General features: G+C 39.3%; 1 protein-coding gene across 2 annotated transcripts; it reads right to left on the bottom strand.

Annotated features, from left to right (window-relative positions):
* Window positions 1–1,304: 1,304 nt before the first annotated feature.
* Window positions 1,305–20,511, bottom strand: slco2a1 (solute carrier organic anion transporter family, member 2A1). 2 transcript variants are annotated; one of them, XM_034583334.1, is made up of 14 exons: window positions 20,290–20,473; window positions 13,822–13,959; window positions 11,418–11,580; window positions 10,669–10,881; window positions 9,961–10,059; window positions 9,729–9,868; window positions 7,989–8,061; window positions 7,672–7,836; window positions 7,029–7,233; window positions 5,692–5,839; window positions 3,807–3,970; window positions 3,013–3,077; window positions 2,280–2,400; window positions 1,305–2,172 (listed from the first exon to the last, which is right to left on the bottom strand). In XM_034583334.1, the coding sequence occupies exons 1-14, from the start codon at window positions 20,347–20,349 to the stop codon at window positions 2,052–2,054; spliced, it is 1,875 nt and encodes a 624-aa protein (XP_034439225.1). In that variant the 5' UTR covers window positions 20,350–20,473; the 3' UTR covers window positions 1,305–2,051. The 2 variants fall into 2 exon arrangements, with proteins under 2 accessions (XP_034439225.1, XP_034439226.1); XM_034583335.1 differs by lacking the exon at window positions 1,305–2,172 and having other exon boundaries at window positions 2,318–2,442; window positions 20,290–20,511.
* Between the last annotated feature and the right edge of the window lie 3,206 nt (window positions 20,512–23,717).

The following is a 23,717-nucleotide window of genomic DNA, read 5'->3' as shown; positions in this document are numbered from 1 at the left end:
CTAGCTCTCTCTCCCCCTCTCTCTCTAGCTCTCTCTCTCTCTCTCTCTGTGATGGTGCACGCGGCTGCTGCTCAGGACCGTGACGCTCCGGGTGTTTTTTTTACCCGAGGGCTTGTGCGCATGCGCGGCCTCTCCTTGTTCTCCACTGACCTGACAGTCGTGATATAAGATGACGTCATATGTGTTGGAGCTGGTGGGGGGGTTGAACATATACAACGTACAGGTGTGTGGTAAAACCATATAAGGTAACATATCAGGGGGGAGAAACTAGAATACTAGATACCAGACACTCGGAGTGCGTAGATCAGCCAAGGCCCAACAGTCCTCTCATGACACCACATTCAGATCCACACACTATATAACACATCATTGATCCACCTCAGATTAGTAAACGTTCTATCTTTTAAGCTAGAATAAGCAATATAATAATATAATCAGATCTATTGTGATGATTATCATTATCGACCGATATGAACATTTTAATCTCAATATAATTCTTGGCCTTATCGTCCCAGCCTTAGTCACATGGAGATTTGTACACGTTATCTTATCATATTTATTTCAGTAATTTCAGTTCCAAGTTCGTGGTTTGTTGTAGGAGACATTTTACAAACATTTGACATCACATTTAGAGGATTGCTGCAGCAGAGAAGATGCAGAGGAGGCTGACATATCCTTACTTTAGCACCAAAATCCCTGGATCCTGCATCTTTCTGAGTGGCAACTTGTTTGACCTTATCCATGTGGTAAATGTCCACATTTTACAAACTCCACGCCGACAGTCTGCGTCACAGCCCAAGCTGAGATCACCTGATGCCAGGGTTAATGTCTTAGACTTCAGGCAGCTCCTCTGAAGCCACAGAAGACATCCCACAGTTGTTTCCACGGGCTGAGTTGCACTTCCCATACAGATTCCCTGCACTGTTATATTTAATTTAAATTCATACAAAATGTCAAGTTGTGAGGCCCTGTCTGCTCCAAGTCTGCATTAAATGCAATCACGATCATTTGATTAAATACTGTTACAGTTTTTTAATTAGAGTGAGAACAAAAATGTTAAAATAGGACTTTGACACTGGATCACTTTACAAGCCAGAGTCACAAGAGAATATAAAAAAACAGCTCCCATTTTTAACTGATATCAGTAATTAGTGGAGCAAATTCCAGAACTCATTTGAAATGAATAAAACCATCAAATCTAACTGAAATGCAGTTAGTCTGAGTGAATTGGGGTTGCTCACTTTGCTGGGTTCATTCTCCAGCCTGAAAGATAGAAAAAAAAAAAATCACACTGACCTGATTAATTATAGTGTATATTGTTTTTATTAGCCAGCAATGCTTACACGTCTATGCACTTCACTGTAATAACAACCATATGACTACACCAGTAGATAATGTGCATGGTTAATTCAATTCTATGAGTAACAGCGCATGTAATTAATATCATGTCATTAGTATTGGATTAAAATCAAGCATTATATATGAGGTTACATGAAATGACTATTGAAGTTATCACAGATGTCTCTAAGTTTGAGACAAATATCTTAAAAAATAAACTTAAATATTAAGCTATACACGTAATTAGTTACAGAGTATGTTCCCATCGCAAAGAGGAACCTGCATAGAGTCCGACCTCATAGGAACAAGTAATATACACAGATCATCTGCTGTTTTATCATTGGTCAGACTGTTACATGTCCCAAATCCATGTCAAATGTTGTGAGGTACCATACAAGAGAGGCGCTTGAGCTCCTCTCTCTTCTCGTGTAATGAGTGGGTCATATTGACAAAGCAATTCCTATCAGACGCTTTAAAGCATCCGAAAAATGATCCTGTTTTTAAAAAAATGTACATTTTCTTCAAACAGTGACGCACCACGTAGTGAAGTGGGCCTACAGATATTGAGATAAGTGTAGGCCTCTCTTGGCTTGTGGCTTTCTCCCACTGACGCAGCTTTTCTCAGCACTTCTCTCTGTTCTCCAACACGTTTCACACCACAGCCAAGCTTTAAGAAACAGAGAGGCTTCCGTCAACACGCAGGCTCAGCGGCGTCACAGGAGTCCTTCGGGCCTCTTCTCCAGACTGTACTCCTGGGTCCGATGCACCTTCCACCCCAGCATCATCAGCAGCACGATGCCCATCACCTTGTAACCCACCTGTAGGCCCAGGTATCTGCAGGAGTCAGACAAAGGGAAGTGAAGGTCAGCAGTGATGCACCTCTACTGCATATGTGTATGTGATATCTGTGTGATTGTACGATAAGTGATAAGCTTTCATACCGGTTCCTCAAGACGTTGTTGTCATAGTAACCACAGCTAAACTTCTTTCCGCACACATGCTTCCACCAGATACATGACGAATCAATGGCCATCCCGAAGAGAGCGGGGGCAGGCAGCCAGGCTGAGGGAGGAGGGAAGAGAGTGCAAACATATAATCAATCTCCTACAAGAGGGCAATCTAAAGAATCTTTGTTAAAATGCATTATTATACAATTCGGATGTCATAGTATTGATGAATAATGCAATTCAAAGTTAGAGCTTTCATAACAACAGCCACACATCCCAGTGACCAGAGAAGTTTACCAAAAATGATCTAATAATTTGTTACATGATTTAGAAAATTAGCAAAACTCAATTTTTGTTATGAACTGTTATCTGAATAAAAACCTAGTTTTATTGGAGTTTATTTATATTTAATTATATATATTTTTGAAACATGTCATTTTTCTTATTTTATGATAATTTTGATAATGTAATATTTAATTATATAAGTAAATACAAAACAACAATAAAATAAAATAAAAAATAAGAATAATTAAATAACACGACAGTGAGTTGAGTTTTAAAAGATTTAGCAAATTATTGCAAAATTGATTGATTTATACATTTCATACAATTTATTTATAGTTTAAAAAAAAAATATATTTTATATTGGATACTTTATATCCTTAATACAATTATAAGATATTGATTTGATAATTGCACCAAACAGATTACTGGCATCCTGACTTACCTAATACCCTCATGAGTAAAAACTGGATTCCTATAGCAAATGACTTCTCTTCAGAGGGAACAGATCTGAAATGAACATGAAAATAAATGAAAAAGTCAATACCAGCATTTTCTACTATTTTCTACTCACTGGACATATATGACAGTGATGTGTGGGCACTTCTGTCAGTCTTGTATTAAAAACCCACTGTTGCACATAATTTGTTTAAAATCACAGAAAGAATCTGTCGGAGCAACTTTGTAAACTTTTCTGGAATTAATCTTCCCAGCTTGTGTGACAATCCGTTTGTTTTCTTAATTCTCCTACATTGAGGGCCTATAATATGTTGATTTACTTTAACCAATCCATTTGTTTGTTGGATGGTTTGTTTATGCAAAAACGGCAAGGCATTGGAGGAGTGTCGTTCTATTTAACTTTGGCTGTTGACTTTTTAGAGTCGCCTGAAAGACAAGAGTAGCTCATGGTTTCTCAGAATCTTTTTAAGAATCTGAATATAAAACATGACCGAAGGCTGGGGAGAAAGATGTGAGGTCAGATTTGGTTAAATTTAACAGAAAGATGATTAAAAACAAAAGAAGATAATACATCTTTGTTGCCACATACTGTATTTGTAGGCAACTAGATTGAAATAGGAAATCCATAAAATCACTCGTAAAAGTCTGAACAGGAGGGAAGCAGATTGTATTTGAACATCTGTTAAATCAATACTAGTAATTTTAAACTTATTTTTGAACATATCATATATTTACCAGATGTTCATTTGTGTACAGTAAAGTGCAATAACTGTTTCTTACCTAAGCACCATCATATACATGGGGTTATGAGTGAAGCAGGCGATGAGTGATGCCAGAGAGATGACGAGGATGGCGGGGAGAAGTAAATGAGGGCAGCTGTTCGAGCAGGCAGCCGGACGGGCTTGATGCTGGCTCTCAGATATACACCTGCAGTTGGTATACAGCTGCATCACAAAAGAAAGCAAAGAAAATATTCATCTTCGTATCTGTACAAAGGAAGCGCAAACAACTTTTTTTTACTTTTAGTTACATTACACATACAGTAATACTCCTCCCTCCCATTAGGAATGAATAAAGTGTATCTGCTTGATTTGAAACTGTTAAATTAATGGGTTTTTCTCTGTGTTAATGTGGAAGTTACATAAAACAGCTACGCCACAATATGAATGAATGCTAATTATATATACTTTAAAAAAATTAATTCAACAATAAATTCTCCCCCCCCTACAAGAGATGACTATCTAAAGTTTACAACCATACAAAATTAAGTACTTTAAAAAAAAGACGTGGTGGCGCTTTTAAGGGCAGCTGCAAAAATTTGGGCTTCTCAATTTTACATGTATTTATTATTTATTAATTATAATAAAATGTTTTTTCTTTGTTTATTATGAGGAGCTCTGTTCTTTTTTTATTATATTATTTCATGACTTATTAGTTTTGACACAGTTTTTGATTTACAGCTAAAACGTTTTTTCCTGTTTTCCATGTTAAATTGTAATAAATGAAATCTGACACTTTTAGGGTAAAGACTAAATAGAGATAATAATGTGAAGAAAAGTTAGATTTCTTTTTTCCCCTTTATTCAAACCTAACCTGAACATTCATACATTACCATTTACTTTTATGCCAGTTTATATATTTAACAGAAATAGCTATTGAAAATGTCCTCAGTCCTTATGACTGGTGCAGCTGCCCACGTGTGGACATCTGAGTCCACAGGGAAGGGGAACATAATTATCCTGTGATTCCTGGGGATGAATCCATTAAGCTAGCAGTGGTCATCACTATCTGTGTTTCTGTGTTACAAGGCGGTTAACATGCTCAGTCAAACTGACTAATACTCTATTAGCAGTCACACGATCCACCCACTGGAAGACTACTCACAAGCTGTGATGTTTAAATACTGACATCTTATCCTTCTTAAAAGACCTCCTATACGCTCGGTGACTTAGAAGCATTCATGAGACATTGATCGTGAGCCACTGGCGTCCTGTTAGCATCAGGAGCGACTGGCTGAAGAGACAAACAAGGACGGTCTCAGACTTCATATCACTGCTGCTGTGATCGATTATCTAAGGCCTGTTCCGAGTATCTACTTGAAACTAGAAAAAGAGCGATTGAACAGAAAAGTCTAATCCCAACAAAGAGTCTGTCTGTCTTAATGGCATCGTATTTGCAGTATGTGTTCTCTCCCTGCACCAGCACACAGTTAAAGGTTAATTACAACCTTACAGGCTAATTCACAGATCCTGTGCTCGGACAGGCACCAAATGCTTATGCCTTCATCACACACTGAGAAAATTATGGAAGTTTATAGAAGTCAATTATACGAGTTTTGTGCACCCTGCTGTAAAAACAAATTCTCTCCTCTTGGACCTTCAGTTTTTTCCTTGGAATAAACATACTTTATCTAACATTCCAATCTAACATGATTACTCTGTGCGTCACGTGATTTAACAGATGATTTGGCCTGTTGTATGATCTCATTTAAAAGCTATACACATTTTCCCAAGTTTAAACTAAAAGCGTAATTTTATTTTTACAGCACAAACATCTGATCATTGTGTGCTGATGTTACATACAGTATATCAATGTACAAGAGCCTAACCTGCAGGTATTTACTGAGGGAGAAAACCATGAGCAGGTGTTCAAAGGAGGCACTGACCTGAACCCTTAGGCTGTTGCTGGGCTCTTTTGTGAAGTTGGTGCAGCCTGCGTGACAAGGAGAGATGTACTCGATACCATCAGACCCACACACAGGGTTGAATGCGTTGGCAGGACAGGAGCAGTTGGAGTAACACTCGGGGAGTGGCCTGAGGAGGGCAGAGAGAGACTGTCAGAATAAATCAGGTAGTTGGGACTGACGTTAAGAGCTAACGACCGAGTACTTAGAAAACTTGAATGTCCTCTGGCAGGCAAGTTGTCAAATAAACAATGAAGATCATCTGTTGCAGCCAAAATAAATGTCACCCCAGTTCAAATAGACTATTAAGTTTTGAGGTTTGAATCTGAATATTGATTGTGCTGCACATTCCCCATCTATCCACGTATTTCACATCCCCATTTTTTTGTTTGCTAGTCGAGTAGAGCCAAAACAGACATGTCATGTTAATAAAAGACATATCACATGCTGACATAAAATCCCAGAGGATTAAATACTTTGATTTTTAATCAATTTGAAATGGATTTGAATTTACATACACACACATTAAACTGAGTTCAGTCAGTTTGCTTATGGAGGAAAAACTACTTTTTTAGGCATTTTCTAGTGAAGCATGTTGGTGACCTACTTTCACTTTCTAGGATTCAATAGGTTTGTTCGGCATCAAGGACACAAGCTGCATTTTGGCAATAAAATGTATGAATGTTCACTGTAAGAATTGTCTGCTTATTTAGATTAGGATTTGTCTTCTGAACATTACACTCCCTGCTTCTGTCCCACCAGTGCAAATAAAATAAAAAATAAAAACAATCCTCCCATCGGACTTGAAAAGTTGCTATTGTGGGGTAAAAAAATCGAACTAAAATGGCCCTCAGTACAGTTCATACAAGGCTCAAAGGTCCCCTTATGAAACCACATTCAATTCATTAGATCTGGATTTTTTTTTATCTGCACCTAAATTGTACAAACTTATAAATATCAGTTTCATCAAGATCCATGAATTGGATGGCAAAAAATGGAAAATGGCATAAAACGCCTCGCAATATTTTTGAAAGTTAAAAGAAAATTCCTGGATCTGCCCCATAATTTAATGGATTTTTCCCTGACCCACAATGCAAACATCCACTTAGTTTCGTGTTGATCTGTGCACTGGTTTTTACCAACTATAGTATTGCCATTCGGACACAGAGCAGGTTTATTTTGTCTGCCTTTCAAGACTGCATCTTGCTTTCATTGCATTTGTGTTAGTATGTCATACATAGTAAGTTAAACAGAAACATACAATAAAATGTAACCAAAACAGATTAACCAAACCTTGGAGAAACAATGTTCACACCCACCTGTCCTGTTCGTTCGGAACGTAATTGACCTCGTAGACTTTCTGGGTGGGACAGCCCATGAAGAACAGCGGGATACAGATGAGGGTGGACGTGGTCAGCATGACCACAGAGAAGCGTGGAATCGTCTTCAGAGAAAGACCCGCCTTCTTCATGATGAGTCCGCCAACCAGCATCCCCACTGCCACTGCTGGCAGATTCACAGCACCTGGGAACCATAAACAGCCGAGTTACTGTATCTCCAAGTAAAGAACAGGAATTTATTGTCTGCTAAAGAGTTCCAGAGGAGTTTTGCAACCATCATGTGATACTTCACTTCATTTGTAAGCTGAAACATGACACAATAGTAGCCTGGAAATAAATTAATGGTTGCAACACACAAACCCAAATAAAAATGTAATGTAAGAGAAGATGACAGCCTAATATACTCTTTAGAAGGAAGCCATAGAGCAAGTGGGCTGATACACTCCAGAGCCCCCCATTAAATTATTTTAACCGACTGTTTCATTTCTCCTCCAGACAGTTCATAAGAAAAGGTTTAATATGTACAATGACGTACATTATGACTTGAATTATTTAGCAGCCAGCTGACGATTGTGATCTATTGTGCGCTCCGCTCCTGGAGCCCCACCGTTACAGTACCTACCTACGAGCAAGCTGCCGTAGGAGGCCGACGTGCTGTACTGCCGCTCCAGAAATTTGTTGAGGAACGTAGCGAGACCCGCAATCACTGAGGAGAAGCAGCACTGGGCCAGGACCAGCATCAGGAAGAGAGGACTCAACAGGAGGTGGATGAACATTCTGGGAAACACTGATGAGACATAATCACACACAGACACACTGATCAGCAAAATGTCTCTGCCTTTTTATTTATTACAGAACTAAATAAAATAAAATTATGTTAAGTTATCATATGAATCTAATTTGAAACTTTTTCCTCTGCAAATATAATAATAAACTTACTTTTCAGGAAATCCAATAAAGAGACATCTGGCTTCTTGAAGTCACCATTTATGTCATTTTCACTTCCAATCACCTGGAAAAATGATATTCAGGATTTGTTACATGGAGCATGTGTGTGTGCATGATCACAACATTAAGTGTTTATTGTTCATCATTTAGTTGACAAGTAATGAACATGGGGTATGATACATTACCAAATCATTTCAGCCCTTGTTACTTTCACCTACCTTTTTTCCCCTTCATGCCATATTCTCATACAATATAGGCCTCTGTCTCTTCATGCTGCTTTCATGTAATATGGGACTGATAGACTGAACTGACATTTCTGTGTAAAAGCCCCACGGTGTCCAAAACATAATGAAAGATTTCTGCAGAGATTTCGTCTCCCTGGAGATTTGTTCGTGGCTCATCCTACCGAAAAGTCATGCTCCTTTATTAAATGGCTTTCAATGTATGCTTGAAATGAAGGTAAACATTTAGATTTGACCAAAAATATTTTTATCAGATGCACGGGACCTCAAGTAGCCTTTGATCGACGCCACCAAACAGCTTCAGTAGAATTAGGGTGAATGTTATAAGACTGTATCATAATACTTTACTTTTAGAAATGTCATTTGTTCACATTGGCATCCATACTACTACTGGTAGAGTGACGGCAACTGAATATTTTTACTTTTAGCTGTTTACTAAGTTAACTATTTTATATATATTTCTTTGTTGCATGTATCAAACCTTTTTACATCTTAATCTATTTTGAGGGTGATAAATCAATTTAAATGCATTTAAACCAATTTAAAGTATTTCATCTGTTTAATTAACTATCTGTACCAATTATTTAGGTTTTGTTGACCTTATCAAGTGTTTATTCATGACTTTTAGCCAACTATTTGAACCTTATATTTAACTGTTGCATTTAACCATTTCACCTTTAATCCATTCATTTTAGGTAGTTAATTATTTAAACTGTTAATTTTTAGTTAACTACTGAACCATTCAGCTATTATGTTTAGTCAACCATCAAGTGTTATTCATTTCTTTTAAAAACAAACTTGTGATGTACACAATGGACTAACATGAATATGATATTTATATGTGTTTATTCAGGGTGGATTATTCTACAGGTGTAATGGTCAACAATCTGTTTTATGTATATTCCAAGCCCACCATCACTTACACCGTATGTTCTATGGAAAGTGAGGTGCGTGTTCTTGCTTATGAAGTCATAATGTTCACTTGCTGATAATGAGATTTCTTAAACGGAGGAAATTAGACTCTTATCTTTTAAACATTTTTACCAGGTCAAGTCCTGGACAAGGCTGGAATGTGGTTTCAAACATGAGGAGGATAAAATCCCTGTAGACTTATCTTATCTTAATGTTCTTTTTAGAAAGGCCTGATACACAAAGAAAGAATTCACTAGTCATAAATAAACAAATACAAAAATAAATTCTGCGAGTTAAATTGTTACATGATATGACTACAATTACAATACTGAGTTACATGTTGTATCTTCAAGATGGTCCAGAAAAGAGGTAAAGTCAACTTGCAATACTGCTGTTCAGCCAGTAGGTGTCAGTAAAACATGAGGGTCTTAGATATATGTATTATCACACCGAATCTTACAATTTTACATTGTATAGCGGCAGGAAAGGCGAATACCTTTATATAAACCAAAAGATGAATCCTTTTACTATTTTTTCATAAAACATGTATTGAACTAAAGACCTCTGTATGACTTACATTGTCCTCTGAAGGCATTCTACGAGGGAAGAAGAAGTAGGGGATGGATGTGAGAGCTAGGCAGCCGGCGGTGAGGAGCAGGCCAATCCACCAGGCCCCGACCCAGCGAGGGTCACCGTGTGTCAGCTCTTGTCCGGCCCCTGCAGGAGACACCAGACACAAGAGTGAAGCATCTATGCTGCTTTAACCTGTCTGTAAAATAACATGAGGCCTTTAAAGAGAGCATCATTACCGAAACCCAATCTGTCCACATCCACATAGATCCGCAGGATGACGGAGCCCAGCAGGTAGCCAACGGCAGGCCCAAACACAGATACAGCAAACAGGATGGCTGTGAATGATAGGAAGGACTGTGAGTTTCTTAAACACTGCCGAGTGATCTTCTGACCAAATCTTGACCTTAGAATTGTCAAAAATGACAATATTCTTTGACAAATTATTAACAATTTGTATAGGTTTATTAAGGCTTTTATGTTATCAAATATAGAATAAAAAATAATTTAAATGAATTTAATTATTTTCTCTCTCTCTCTCTCTCTCTCTCTCTCTCTCTCTCTCTCTAACTTGATTCTACAATTTCTACTGGCAGACCACTGAGCACACAGCACTCACAGTGTCTCTGCTTTTTTTAAATAAAAAATATTTGTTTGACTTTTGCATAAGAAAATATAACAAAAAATACCCCCATTCAAAAGTCTATTTACATTTTCATCTCATCTATTTCAAAACAAAAGACTTTACTGTCTCTCAGTTTTGCTATATTGCATATGAAAACACGAACCCACAATAAAAAAATACCGCTTGGATTGCAAATAAAACTTTACAATTATAAAAATTTACACTTCAGATTAAAGAGCTTATAAACCTGCAGAATTCCCCAGTATAACAGCATGACCGTCAGATTGTGTCATTATCATCTAAACAACTACAGGCCATTCACCTATGTAAAGAGGGGAGTTGCCAGGTCCTGCAAAATCATCGATGTAAGAAATCCCAAAGGGCTGGATGGGCACCGAGCCCACACCAAATAGCAGCTGAGCAGTGGCCATGAGCAGCCACAGGTTGTTGGTGTCGGTCAGACGCCTGGTCTCGTCACGGCCACAAGAATTGGTGTCGCTCGAATTCTGCTGCAGTTTGCAAATGTCGTGGCGATCTGGATCCCGGAAGGTGGTCACACAGGGACAGGGGAAAAACAAAATACAGAGATAGTTAGTGACACAGCAGTAGATGCAGATGTCCAGCTATTTTAATTTCCTGAAGCTTCTGACTCCTCACTAAAACATTCTGTGATGCCAAGGTACTGGGGGCAAAATGAATAAAGGAAGAGGGAGATTGTTATTACAAATGAAAACGCTCTGGGGGTAATTCTAATCCCTTTAGTTTGCAGCGAGTGCACAGAGATTATGAATTTCCTTGAGATTTATGCTGAAGTTCAGCTGCAGACCAGCAGCATGATTTCTAAATACACCAGCGGGCCAAATGCCAGAAACTTTTTCGACCCCTGCTGACTACTTTCCTGGGAAGTGCTGCAGCATTCTAGACAAACCCTTAAGTAAAGTCTCATAAATTGCCCTGACATATTTGTACATTTATGAGTCCCCTGCTCTGGACTGAGTCACATTAGCTGTCATAGCAGTTCCAGTGGAAACAGAGTAGCACTGTGGGTTTGCATTGAGGGCTGTGTCTTACTGTTTAAAACGGAGTCATATTCGTAGGGCTGGGACACGAAGTGAGGTAAGGTCAGGATCATGGCACTGACGGCCATCAGTAATCCTCCGACTCCAATGACACGAGGACGGTGAACCCGATTTCCGAAGTAGCTCACGAACACGATCAGCACACTGTTACTGATCTAAGAGACAGACACAGGTTTCAAACAGGATCTATGATTCTAAATTCACACTTTGAATAAACTTTCATACCAAATATGGAAAGGACCAGTTGCACAGTAATCCAAACTTAGTGCAGTGGCTGTTCCCCTCCAGTCCAAAGGAAGCCTAGCCACCCCATAATATATATTCTCATGAAGAAAGCAAACTGTATTATTCCTTATGAGTTTTACCATTTCCTTTTTTATCAAAACATTCCATTGTTAGATTTCCGTCTTAAGCTGATGAAGTGAGTGCATGGTGCATCACAATGTGCCGTTAATGTGTGGTAAATGATGACGTGCTGAAAGGCCATTATTGCTTAAAGGGATTTAAGACATCTTTGCCTGGCTTTTCTTGAAGAAAAAAAGTTATGGTTCAGATTGAGGCCAGGTTTGACTGAGCTCGAACCTGAATCATCAATCATCCATAAAAAGGAGGCTTCTCACCAATCAAATGTCTATTATCATCATAAAAAACACAGCCTGCACTGATCTCCGTCCAGCTTGCCAAGTACACGCAGCATTGGCTGGCAGGTAGTTAGTAGAGCAGATGGAGATGAGTTTCTTGTAAAATATGACTTGACTAATCCTGCTTTTGAGCTGTAGCTGAAGATCAAACAGAATGGGAGTCTTACCCTTAAGCTGGACCTGACTCAGGGGAGAGCAAAAGGAAAAGCTATTTTTTGTGATAGGAACTGAGCTGGAACTGAAAGGATAACAGGAAGCGTGCCGCCTGACCAGTCAACAACCCATTGAACACAACAGGATTTGTCGACCTGACAAACCTCTCAAGGGCCAAAGAGGTGCAAATGAGAATCAATCCTGGTAACAGCACTCTTTCATACTGATTTGTAAAAGCAAATAACTACCATATTGCCCTGTGAGCATATGTAGATTTAATTTAGATATAATTGCATATGATTGGCAAATATTAGCACTGAAATAATATTAGGCTGGTTTAAGTCGGACTAATCAGATAGATTCCAATTTGATAATGTTGACAATGACATGCTCACAAAAGTTAGTCATGGAAAATAATATTATCAGAAAAGCACCACATATATTTCCATTGTCACACTGATGACAATCAGCTGTACTCATTTTATGAAATTAATCAGGCAGTTAAACTTCAGGAATGTCTGAGGATTGGATGACCTATAACTTTTTTTCTTCTAAATTCAGATACAATTTAAGCCATTGTATTTGGACATTAACACTTCAGAGCAACTTGTCTGAACCGATAGTCACCTTGGATTGCTTTAGCTTGGCCCCTAGTTCTACTGTGAAGAATGTTGGAGTTTTATTTAACCGGGAATATTACTAATTCTGAGTTAGGTTTCTGGCGTCCAGATGAAGGTAAACCCAATAATCACTTTTCTTTTTCATCTGTTTTGTTCTCCATCTACAAATAATATCTGTCTTTTAAGCAGCTTTACACTTCACTATGTTCACAAGGTAATCGATAACTTTCTCTGTTTGCTTCTTTGTGTTGGTCCAGCAGTTTACACTTGCTGAAACCTGTGAAACAAAAACAGATGCCTGCTATGGTTGGAAACCATGCTCATGAGATGAGAGTCGCAAGAGTGAATGAAAACAGCTTAGTTGTGAGCAATAAAACCTAAATAATTAAAGATGCTAATAAGCTCTGTAATGCTACAAGGAATTCAGACAGGTTTGTCACTAATAGTATAATCTTGGTTTTATACTTTTTCAATATTAAAATATTGATTGTATGAGTAAAAACTGAAATGAACAGTCCTTGTTTGGTCTGAGTTTTGATAAATTATCATACAATCAGTCATTCAAATTTGATGAATGACCCAGAAAGTCTGAGTGCAGCCAAATCCTGGCAGGTTCTGAGCTGCAAAGGAACTATGAATGGCTAAATGTAAACATAGTGATTTAGGTAGTGACTAGCGACCTGTGGCTATGGATACTTGAAACCTAAAAAAAACTGGAAAACATTAAAATCCCACTTGAGCACAAAAAACTCCGTATGCTTTACGACAAGCAGGTACAGAACATTCTTTCATTGCTCCTGACCCCAGTATCTGCAATAAAAATGTTCCAAAATACTTCCTTCGGTGCGTCCTGCTTGAATTGTGGGGAAGTATAATTTTGACATGTCGCTTATTCGGCAATTCCTCCTTTGTCATCGGTATCCTTGAAATAAAGCTATCGCAATCTCAAACTGTGTGAGGGTATGTTATTGTTGGCTCCTACCTCGTGGAGAGAGGAAATGGTTCCCGAGGAGTAGCTGCTGAGGCCATAGCGTCTCTCAATAGTGGTGATGGTGCTCTTGAAGTACGAGCTGTACAGCAGCTGAGAGAATTGAAGGAGGCCGTGGCACAGGACAAACAGCTAGGAAAGACACAGAACAGAAATCTGATAGTGGCTTCTTGTAGTCATGCACACAGTCAATAAGTCTAATAACAGAGAACCCTATGCAAAATGGTAGGGGCCACAAAGATGCTCCTGCATGCTCTACCTCTAATAGTGATGGAATAAGAGCTAACATAGGTTATGGTCATAAATGTCAAGTGTATGTTTTGTTTTTCAGCTGCAAGAGACATTTGGCTGGACTCACTTGGAAACCCAACCGACTCAAACATAAAACCTAAACTAAAACATAACCTAAAGCATATTCCTCCTAAGAGGTTTAAATGGTTTTAAGACACATCTATCAATTCAGAGAAACCGCACCAGCATCCCATATGTGGCCGGTGCTTTACAAATCCTGGCAAACAGTCAGATGACATTTAATTCACCCAATCCAGTGGATACCTTAACATTAGAGAAGCAACATTGTCTGCACTGTACAATTCAGTGAGGAGATCTGTAGAGTGGAGAAACTGGAGAAAACAGCTGGAACAAACAGGCAAGGACTCGGAAGCATTGGTCCATTTAAAAGTCATGAATCATGAAAATAATGTTGTACATAAATGTTCAAGACATTGAAGACATCTTCCCTTGACAGAAACACATCTGAAAACTTTAGTTCACAGTCATCACACACATTATCATTCTAATTTTACACTTTGAAATCCCTTGTTATTAACCACACTACTGGCCAATAAGTGAACTGCAGTCAGCATCTTGTTGGCGACTAAGTCTGATAATGGTTTAGAGCTCTGTGTGACAGCATGTCACCGTTTTCAGAATTTTTACAAAGCAAAAAATCATTCAATCGAGAAAATAATAAGCAGATTGATCAATCATGAAAATGATCAAAAGAGGTCCACGTCAACCAACAACAGAAAAATCTTGGGTTTACATTCATGACAATATTTAATGTTTATACTTTACTTAAAAACTTTTACAATTTGGTACTTCTACTTAAGTATAGGATTTGAATACTTCCTTAATTTGTAATGAAAATATAAAGATAATTGTAAAATACATAGTTTTACATGTGCTGGTTTGCAGATTTTGTCATCTTTGAATAAAGGCTTCATGTTTGGGTGAGTAGTATCAATCTTCTCATCTAACTGTCAGAAGGGAAACATTTTACTCGAAAGTCAAACCATTTCTTCAACATTAAAGAGCAACAGATGTTGTTTTTGTATTTACGTTGAATACTTGAGTAAATGGAATGGTCTCAGGAGTGATTTCTCCAAAACAGTAATGAAACAAGCAATTCAGTGATTATTTTGGAACCGATCACAACCAATTACTGTTTGAACTGATAGTGTAACGTGTTTCCAACTGGCTGTGCGATGTGGTCTCATGGTCTCGTCTCTTCACACATGGAGATGTGGAAAGATCGGAGTCACCCGCTGGATGAACTCCCAGTCATCCAAGAGAGCCACTCGCCTGTCTTTGTGTCAGGAGGCTTTCGTAGACACTCATATGACTCCTCTGTACATGGCTCTATTCGCTTGGGGGGCCATGAATGGCAAGTTACGCTGAAGATACGCGTTAAGATTAGGAGTGAATTTGTTATGAAAACAGTGATAAATTCAAGCTTTCAGTTTGTTTACTGCCTGACAGGTTCGCTGAGGGAGAATAAACTATGAGTTCAACTCAGAACAGTTAATGCTCCTATTAAAGCTTGGCTTTTACGGTTTGTTAGCACACACAAAAGATGCTTTTATGCTTTCATCCTCATTCTTTTATCAAATAGTCTTAAATTATCTGAAAGATTTGTCAGGAGCTCTTTGCTTGGCCAAGCAAAAAGCATATTTTGTTTGTGATTTATATAGATTAAAACTAAATGGTAGCAGCCTTGACTGTTACTTTATATGGAATTAACCTTGGGTCAAGTTAAATCCAGGTTAGGCTTCAACAAAGTTGGATTGATATTTATATTGCTGATAATGCCTTGCTTAAGACACAACTTTGGCTTTCAGACAATTTGCCTTCAACTCTGGAAAGTCAACACATCATCCATCACACATTAAACATTCACCTCTAAGCCTATGAAAAGATTAAAAAAACTTTTCTTGCAGCCCATCATTATTTATAGACTATTTATTACAAGCTGTAAGAAAAGAGGCCGAGATAAAAATGGTGCTGAACGCTGCGATGTGTCATCACCGTGTCACACTGAAATAACAGGATTTATCCACAACGCTCATACACGTGATTTATGCCTATTTGATGTTCGAAAGCAGGAAACGTGCTTGTTGGATTCTTCCTGGTTTATGTACATATTTATCCTTTCTGAACACTGTTCGCTCCGTCTGTCTGGTGGTTATTGTCCAAGCCCTCAACCCTGCTGAGAGAGGAAGAATTGAGGGAAGTTCACACTTGATTCTCAAATGCTTTTATTTCAGGGGCACGTGTTGTGGCTATGGCGCTACATATCCATGGATTTCAATGAGGACATTTTTTTTTTCTTTTATTGTTTTGTTAAAAATGTCTGACCCATTTGGTTAAAGAAGTGAAATAAAAGGAAAAGCTATGTGAACTAAGTCTGGCAGGATAGTTGAGAGAGACGAAAGCCACAGAATCGCCTCCCTTCATTGTGAAACAGACATTAAACAGATTTGCTGCACAATAGCCTCATGAACAAAGGAGGGCTTCTGTAGATTTTCAGCAATAATAAGTTAATATTCACTTTCATGCAGAGATTTAGGATGTTACGTTTCTGAAGCCATGATGGCAATTGCGACACGAACATGTTCGATAATCTCATATTGTGATACAGGACTAGAGAATTGTAATACTCCACCACTCTGTCACCACTGCAGGTGAATCAAAATCATTTTTATTACATAATTAGCACTCCAACACAACTAATTAGCATAATTATACATTCTATTGTAAATTAGGGCAAAGTGTACATTTCATCGTCCTCCAACTGCAAAGTCTAAAGGTGAGGCTAGGTTAATTAGCCCTGGAAGCGGTTGACCAATCACAACAGAGCAGACTGGGATACATCGGTGGGGGGGGCCTTAAAGAGACAGGAGCTAATGCCAAGTGTTTCAGACAGGGGCTGAAAAGAAAAGCTGCAGCAATGGACAGGATGAGAACAGTGAAATATTATCTCAATATTAGAGTACGTGAACCTTTTCAAGTAATGACCCAAATAAAATTTATGAGCCAGAATATGAGTATAATATGTCTCCCTTAACTTTATGAGACAGCCACAGTCCTGAGACACATGCCCAGTGGCACTGAGGTGTGGAGGGAAATGTCCAGGATGTGGATAGTATGTGCCCCTGAGCAGAAACTTGGCTCGGGTTTTGACAGATATCCTTAAAGAGAATTTGATGGGGTACAGCGGGTGCACACCAGACTAGGTGTAGTCCACAGTAAGTTCAAAGTTGTGAAAAAAACAAACACAATGTCCTGGTGAACCTGAGCAAATAGCGGTAAGTGCTGTACTGGTGTCAGGAAAAGATGGATGGAAAGGATTTCTCCCTGTGAAACCATTGTTGAGGAGCTGGCTCTGATGAGTGCAAAGTGATTTGGTTTTATGTGAAGAGGAACGCTGCCAATTTTGTACCTCTTTTGTTGCAACTGCGAGACACGAGGGCAGGAGTTCTGGCGTTAGCTTGACTCCTCGCTGCAGCAGGAAACACTTGCAGAAATACCTCAGTGACACATTACCTGCTGCTTAGTCTGCTTATTCTGAACTACTCCCTTTACCATAACTGAGTAGGGCTAAAGTTCACTGAGCTCTCTAAGTGAATGATGTGATGATGCCTATGGGATGAGCGATACTGTATCACTGTCCTCCGCCCTCCATCCTAGCTTTATTTGTACATCTTGGTTTCAGCAAAGAGGGGGGGGGGGGCGGGGGCGGTTTAAACTCTAAACACGAGAAGATTTGCAGTAGCCGGACCCACCACAGTCGTGGAACGCAGGAGGTAAACACGCTAAATATTTTTCAAATAAACCTCGACCCTCTGGAAAACGTAGAAGTTGCTTAAGATGTTATTTCTTTCACGGCCTCCCTCAGTCTGACAGAGCGTAGGTGTATTAGTCACACTTCATTCACACAAAGAGGTAGACAAGTCATGTCTTTTGAAAGCAACCAACTACGTGCATCAGGGAGTTTTTTCTCATTATTACTCACACGTCTGGAACAAACTGCTTCTCTCCCATTATTGCCACTGAGGTACAACTGCTCCTCTTGGCACAGAGCGCGGCTACAATTCTCTTTTCCCTCTGCTCAGCGAGACGTCTCATTTTAGAACGAGAACAGCAGGAAGTTAACCTAAATTGAATTAAGTATTTAATCATAGAAGAACAACACGGTCTTCATTTTCCATTATTCTGCAGAAAATTTTATCAGCAACGATAAGGCGATCAGTAGGAAATTTATTAACGACTCTAATGAAAATTTGTATTATTTTTTAACCAAAAAAGCAGCAAAGATTTTATTTTCTCTTACATTACTGTAACAATTTTTTTTTAAACTTTTTGTCCGACAAGAAAATTGATAATGTCCCCTTGGCTTTAACAGTGCTGATGGGTTCATTTTTTCCCCCCTGTTTTTGAATCATAATAATAAATATTCATCAGATTTTTTTATTGTGAAAATTATAGTCACAGGCCTAGAAATGTGACGGTGATATTTAAACATAAATGTACATTTGAAAGTTTAGTTTAATGAGTAAAGCACCTTGAAACCTTAGAGTAGTAAAATAACTAAACTGCCGTGAGCAGTTGGAGGTAAAAGCAACATTCCTTCATTCCGAAAGCAAAGATAAAACTTTGTTTTACAGTCACTACTGGTGACCCACAATTCATGGAAACTTTATGAAAATTAAAGTGAATTAAAACTACTTTTAAATTAGATTTAGATGAGTTCAGACTGGGCTTCTTTAACTCTTGCAACCTCGACATCTTGCCTGACAGGCTGTTTGTCGAAGGTGTAGCTCTGGACAGCATTACACAGCAGGAAATACCCTCAGGTTCTCTGAGCGGGTAAAGAAAAACAGACTGAAATCACTTGTCTTTGTGTCACTCCACAGTTATCATTAGTGAAAAGTTGTCCAACAAAAATCTAAAATTAAATCTACTTGCATAAACAATAGTAGAAAGGTGGAGCAGGTTAAAAGAAGACTTGTCAGAGGAGTGAAGAGTGAAGCTCTGGACAACATCACACAGGAGACAATATAGTAAAAACACTTGTCTTTGTCTCACTCTGCTGTTATCATTAGTGAGAAGTTATGCAACTAATCATTTTAGAATAAACCATAGTTACAACTTTCTAAAATTAAATCTAGTTGCATAAACAACGGTAGAAAAAGTGTTGCAGGTAAAAGAAGACATGTCCCAGGAGAAAAGAGTAAAGCTCTGCTGGACAACATTACACAGGAGACAATACACTCAGGACTGAAATCACTTGTCTTTGTGTCACTCCACGAGGGAAAATGTATGGAACAATAATCTACAAATAAACCATAATTGCATGATCAATGGTAGATAAGTGTTGCAGGGTTAAAAGAGACATGTCCCAGGAGTAAAGAGTAAAGATAGTGAAGCTCTGGACAACATTGAACAGCAATACAACAAAAGCTTCAGGTTTCGTCTCAAGAGGGAAAAAAGGACTGAATACACTCTTTTTGTTACTCCACTGTTATCATCAGTGGAAAGTTCTGAAAACATCTCTAAAATGTAATCTTGTCGCATGATCAATGGAATAAAAAGTGGTGTGGGTTAAAAGAAGTCATGTCCCAGGAGTGAAGAGGGAAGATAGTGAAGCTCGGGACAACATTACACAGGAGACAACAGTGAAAGCACTTGTCTTTGTCTCACTCTGCTGTTATCATCAGTGAAATGTTCTGCAAAAAGTATCTCAACAATCTACAAATTAACCAGTTGCGTGATCAATGGAAGAAAAAGTGTTGTGGGTTAAAAGAAGACATGTCCCTGGAGTGAAGAGAAAATACACTGACGCTCTGGACAACCTTTGTCTCAAGAGGAAAAAAAAGGACTGAAAACACTTGTCTTTTTGTTCCTCCACTGTTATCATTAGTGAAAAGTTACTAATCATTTAAGAATAAACCAGGGTTGCGTGACCAAAGGTAGAAAAGTGTTGTGGGTGAAAAGAAGACGTGTCCCAGGAGTGAAGGTAAAGATAGTGAAGCTCTGGACAACATCACACAGGAGACAACAGGGGACAACACTTGTCTGTCTTGTTATGGAACGAACCCAGCGGAATGATCGCAGGTAGGAAAGAGTTGCAGGTTAGAAGAAGGGAAGAGTGGAGTGAGTCTCCTGCAGCACCGGCGCTACCTTAATGCTGCAGCGCCGTGTCCGCGGCTGCTGCATGATCTTCGGGGAGAGTATGTCCATGAGGTCGGCGGGTGTCCGCTGGTGTCCGCCGGTGTCCGCGGGTCGCAGTGCGCAGTGCCGAGCAGAATGTGGAGGTGTGTGTGTCCCCTGCTGATGTGCACGGCTCTTTTAATGACGCTCGCTCATGAATCTGCACGGGACTCAGCCCACACGGCCCCGCACGCGCATCCATGTTTAGTGGAATTTGTGAATTGGGAACACGCCGCCCGCGCGCTGATTGGCTGAGGCGGCCGCGCGCACGGACCTGTGCTGTGGAGATAACCTGCGCGAGCGAGACGGGACGTGTTTGTTGTGACGTTGGAAGTGACTCAGAGGTTTACTCACAGGGTTATAGCCCTGTGAGTAAACCTCTGCTCAGGTTTACTGTCAGGTTTACTGTCAGGTTTACTGTCAGGTTAACTGTCAGGTTTACTTACAGGTTTACTCATGTTTACTCACATGTTTACTCTCATGTTTACTCTCAGGTTTATATCTCAGGTTACCTCTAATGTTTACTTACAGGTTTATATCTCTGGTTTACTGTCAGGTTTATCTTCAGGTTTACTGTCAGGTACGTTCAGGTTTACTGTCAGGTTTACTGTCAGGTTTACTCACAGGTTTGTATCTCAGGTTTATTCACAGGTTTACTCTCAGGTTTATATCTCAGGTCTACTATCATGTTTTTACTCTCAAGTTTACTCACAGGTTAACTGTCAGGTTTATATTTCAGGTTTATATTTCAGGTTTACTCACGTGTTTACTCTCAAGTTTATTGACAGGTTAACTTTCAGGTTTACTCTCAACATCAACACAGTATATACACAGCGTGGTGTGTTGTCAGGTTGTCGGAGCTGTCAGCCTCCAGCAGCTCTGTTCTCCTGCTCCTCTCTCTCTCTCTCACACACACACACACACACACACTAAACGCCTCATTAATCGTGGAATGTGGCATTTCGAGCTGTTTCCGCCTCCAGCTAATGAGAAGAGGTCCCTCTGATGAATGTGTCCTTTACACTGCTGCTCATCTACATGTCAACACACACAGAGGTAAAAACTCTATTTGAAACATTTTAATGTAACAGCAGACTGACCAAAAGTCATCTATCTATCCGTCCGTCCAGGATATTTATTTCCCCACTCTTGTTTAACATTTTCCTTTATTTGTCAGAGAAAAAAAATCATGGATCTTGTTGAGGAAAATCAGGCATGAAGGGGCTGATATTTGTGAGTGTTTGAAGTTCGGCTCCAAACAAAAACCCGGATCTACTGAATTTAAATGTGGTTTCATGTGAGGATTGTTGGGCCCTACTGCCATTCTAGTTCATGTTTGGTGGCATGTTAAACAAAATCAAGGAGTGTATTGTTCATAAAACAATAGATAGATAAATAGATATTGAATATTTATCATCATTTCTCATTTAGAGTTTTTAAAATTGTATAATGTTAGGATATGTTTTATGTACCAAACACTCCCAAATTGTGCCCTCCCCAAATTGCACACACTCATAAACATCAGTCCCCATAAACACATCAGCTTTTTGCATCAAGATCCATTAATTATTCTCTGAGAAATCAATGAAAATGTTGAAAAACACCCTAACTCACAACGGGAAAGAAAGTGTAAAAGAATTCCTGGATTAGCCCCCTGATCCGCATCTGAACCAAAATTGAATGGGTTCTTCCCTGGGTCATCCTTCACCCCTCCACAAAATCTGATGAAAATCAGTGGAGCAGTTTGTGTGTTATCCTGCTGACTAACAAACCAACACGGATGAAAACACAACGTCCTTGTTGGAGGAAAAACATGGCGTTGTCCAGGTTTTACCGCGCCTCTCGCCCAATGTCAGCTGGGATTGGCTCCAGCCCGGCCACCATCCTTAAAAAACGATAAGCAGTGTAGATAATGGACAGATGGTTGGAAATTAAAATATGTCACCCATAATGTATGAAGGGTTGTGGTTTACATGACAGCCTAGTGTCTGCCTCAAATAAAGTGGGGCTGTGCTGACTTTCCGTGGCTCAGAGGGGTTTTCACAATTGAGTTTAAAAACCAAACACGTGTGGCATCAAATGTATAAAACAAACTCTGTGGAGCTGGAGACGTGTGTATGTTGAGCCCAGAGGCAGACAGGAAGCAGTTAACACGATTCACAGAGGTCTCATGCTTCTCGTTATTCCTCTGATGTCATGTATAGGATGATCAGAGATCGTGTCGGTCGGTCTGGTCGGGCCAGCATTCCCGCTCAGATCACTCAAGGCCCTGCTTCTGTTTCCACTCCGAGTCCCTGACACGGGCTTGAAAGGTTTGGACAAAGGCCTTCAGTATATCTGAACAATATCAGGACAAACTCAAGTCATAACCACACTTTTCGCTGTAGTCACAAGAGAGCTTGACATATGAACACTGTGCAAAATGGATTTAGTTATCGAAATAACTTACTCTGCCTTGTAACTATTATCATTAGACACCATAATGCATATTGAAGGATTGCTCTTAATGTGTAATTTAGCCTCTGCTACGTTGACATTATCTAAGATTATGATGTTATGTTTCTTTGCCTCTGAATTAGTAACCCTTCAATATAATTCATGAGCTGCTCTTTGGTCAAATAAATGGGTTCCTAGGCAACACAGATATTGGAGTTGATCTTTGGCAGCGTAATGTTTACATTCTTTAGTGGGTGTGTTCAGGTGTAGTACAATGGCATTATGATTCAGCCAATCAAATGTGAGCACGGAACGTGTCCGTTCCAAAGTTGAATCACTACTTTTCATAACACAAGTAAAGAAAACAATGTGATTGAAACAACAGATGAAAATGTACTACGAGTCCAGGCTGGAAGCCCAGAAGGAAAAAACACATCAATTTTCTTTAGTGGCAACAAGATGCCTGTTGAAAACGACAGGTTCATAAAGTAACTTGGAGGAAATGTTCACTCTAATCCAGAAACCTCCCCTGACCTCCAACGCAGAGTGTGAGTAAACTCTATAGTACTGTGACACAACCGCCTGGTAATGAGAATCCACTCAACACGTCTTGTGGCTGCATTGCACTATGGTCTATTATGACTGCTGCTGGTGAGGCAATGGTAGAGCTGTGCAGAACTGGCGTACCATCTCAAGCCGTGCTGAGGGGAAACGTGCTGATGACGCATGTTTTGAAAGGATGTCATCTTCAGCTGCTGCCGTACCTGTGTGGAAATATCTTGATGTGACAATTGGCAGGTTATCGGAACAAAAAAATTACAACACTGTACCAAGGGAAACAGAAACCACAAAAAAACGCCAAACTGAAATCCTTTTCCCCCCAAGGTGAAATTTCCCTTAAATGTTCTGCAGCAGACTTCGCTGGAAGGACTCGGCCCAAATTAGATTTTACACAACTTTCC

The sequence above is a fragment of the Hippoglossus hippoglossus genome, chromosome 4 (genome assembly GCF_009819705.1).
Source record: "Hippoglossus hippoglossus isolate fHipHip1 chromosome 4, fHipHip1.pri, whole genome shotgun sequence".
Classification (NCBI taxonomy): Eukaryota; Metazoa; Chordata; class Actinopteri; order Pleuronectiformes; family Pleuronectidae; genus Hippoglossus; species Hippoglossus hippoglossus.
The sequence above is the reverse complement of the archived record's forward strand: the minus strand, read 5'-3'. Positions and strand labels throughout refer to the sequence as shown.

Bases quoted from the DNA above. Each gene is read 5' to 3' on its own strand.
- slco2a1 (XM_034583334.1), bottom strand. From the start codon at position 20,349: ATGGACATACTCTCCCCGAAGATCATGCAGCAGCCGCGGACACGGCGC. The intron at 3,078-3,806 runs GTAAGAAACAGT...TGTTCATTTCAG, and splicing joins ATGTATATGATGGTGCTTAG to ATCTGTTCCCTCTGAAGAGA. The intron at 2,401-3,012 runs GTAAGTCAGGAT...CTCCTCCCTCAG, and splicing joins TTTACTCATGAGGGTATTAG to CCTGGCTGCCTGCCCCCGCT.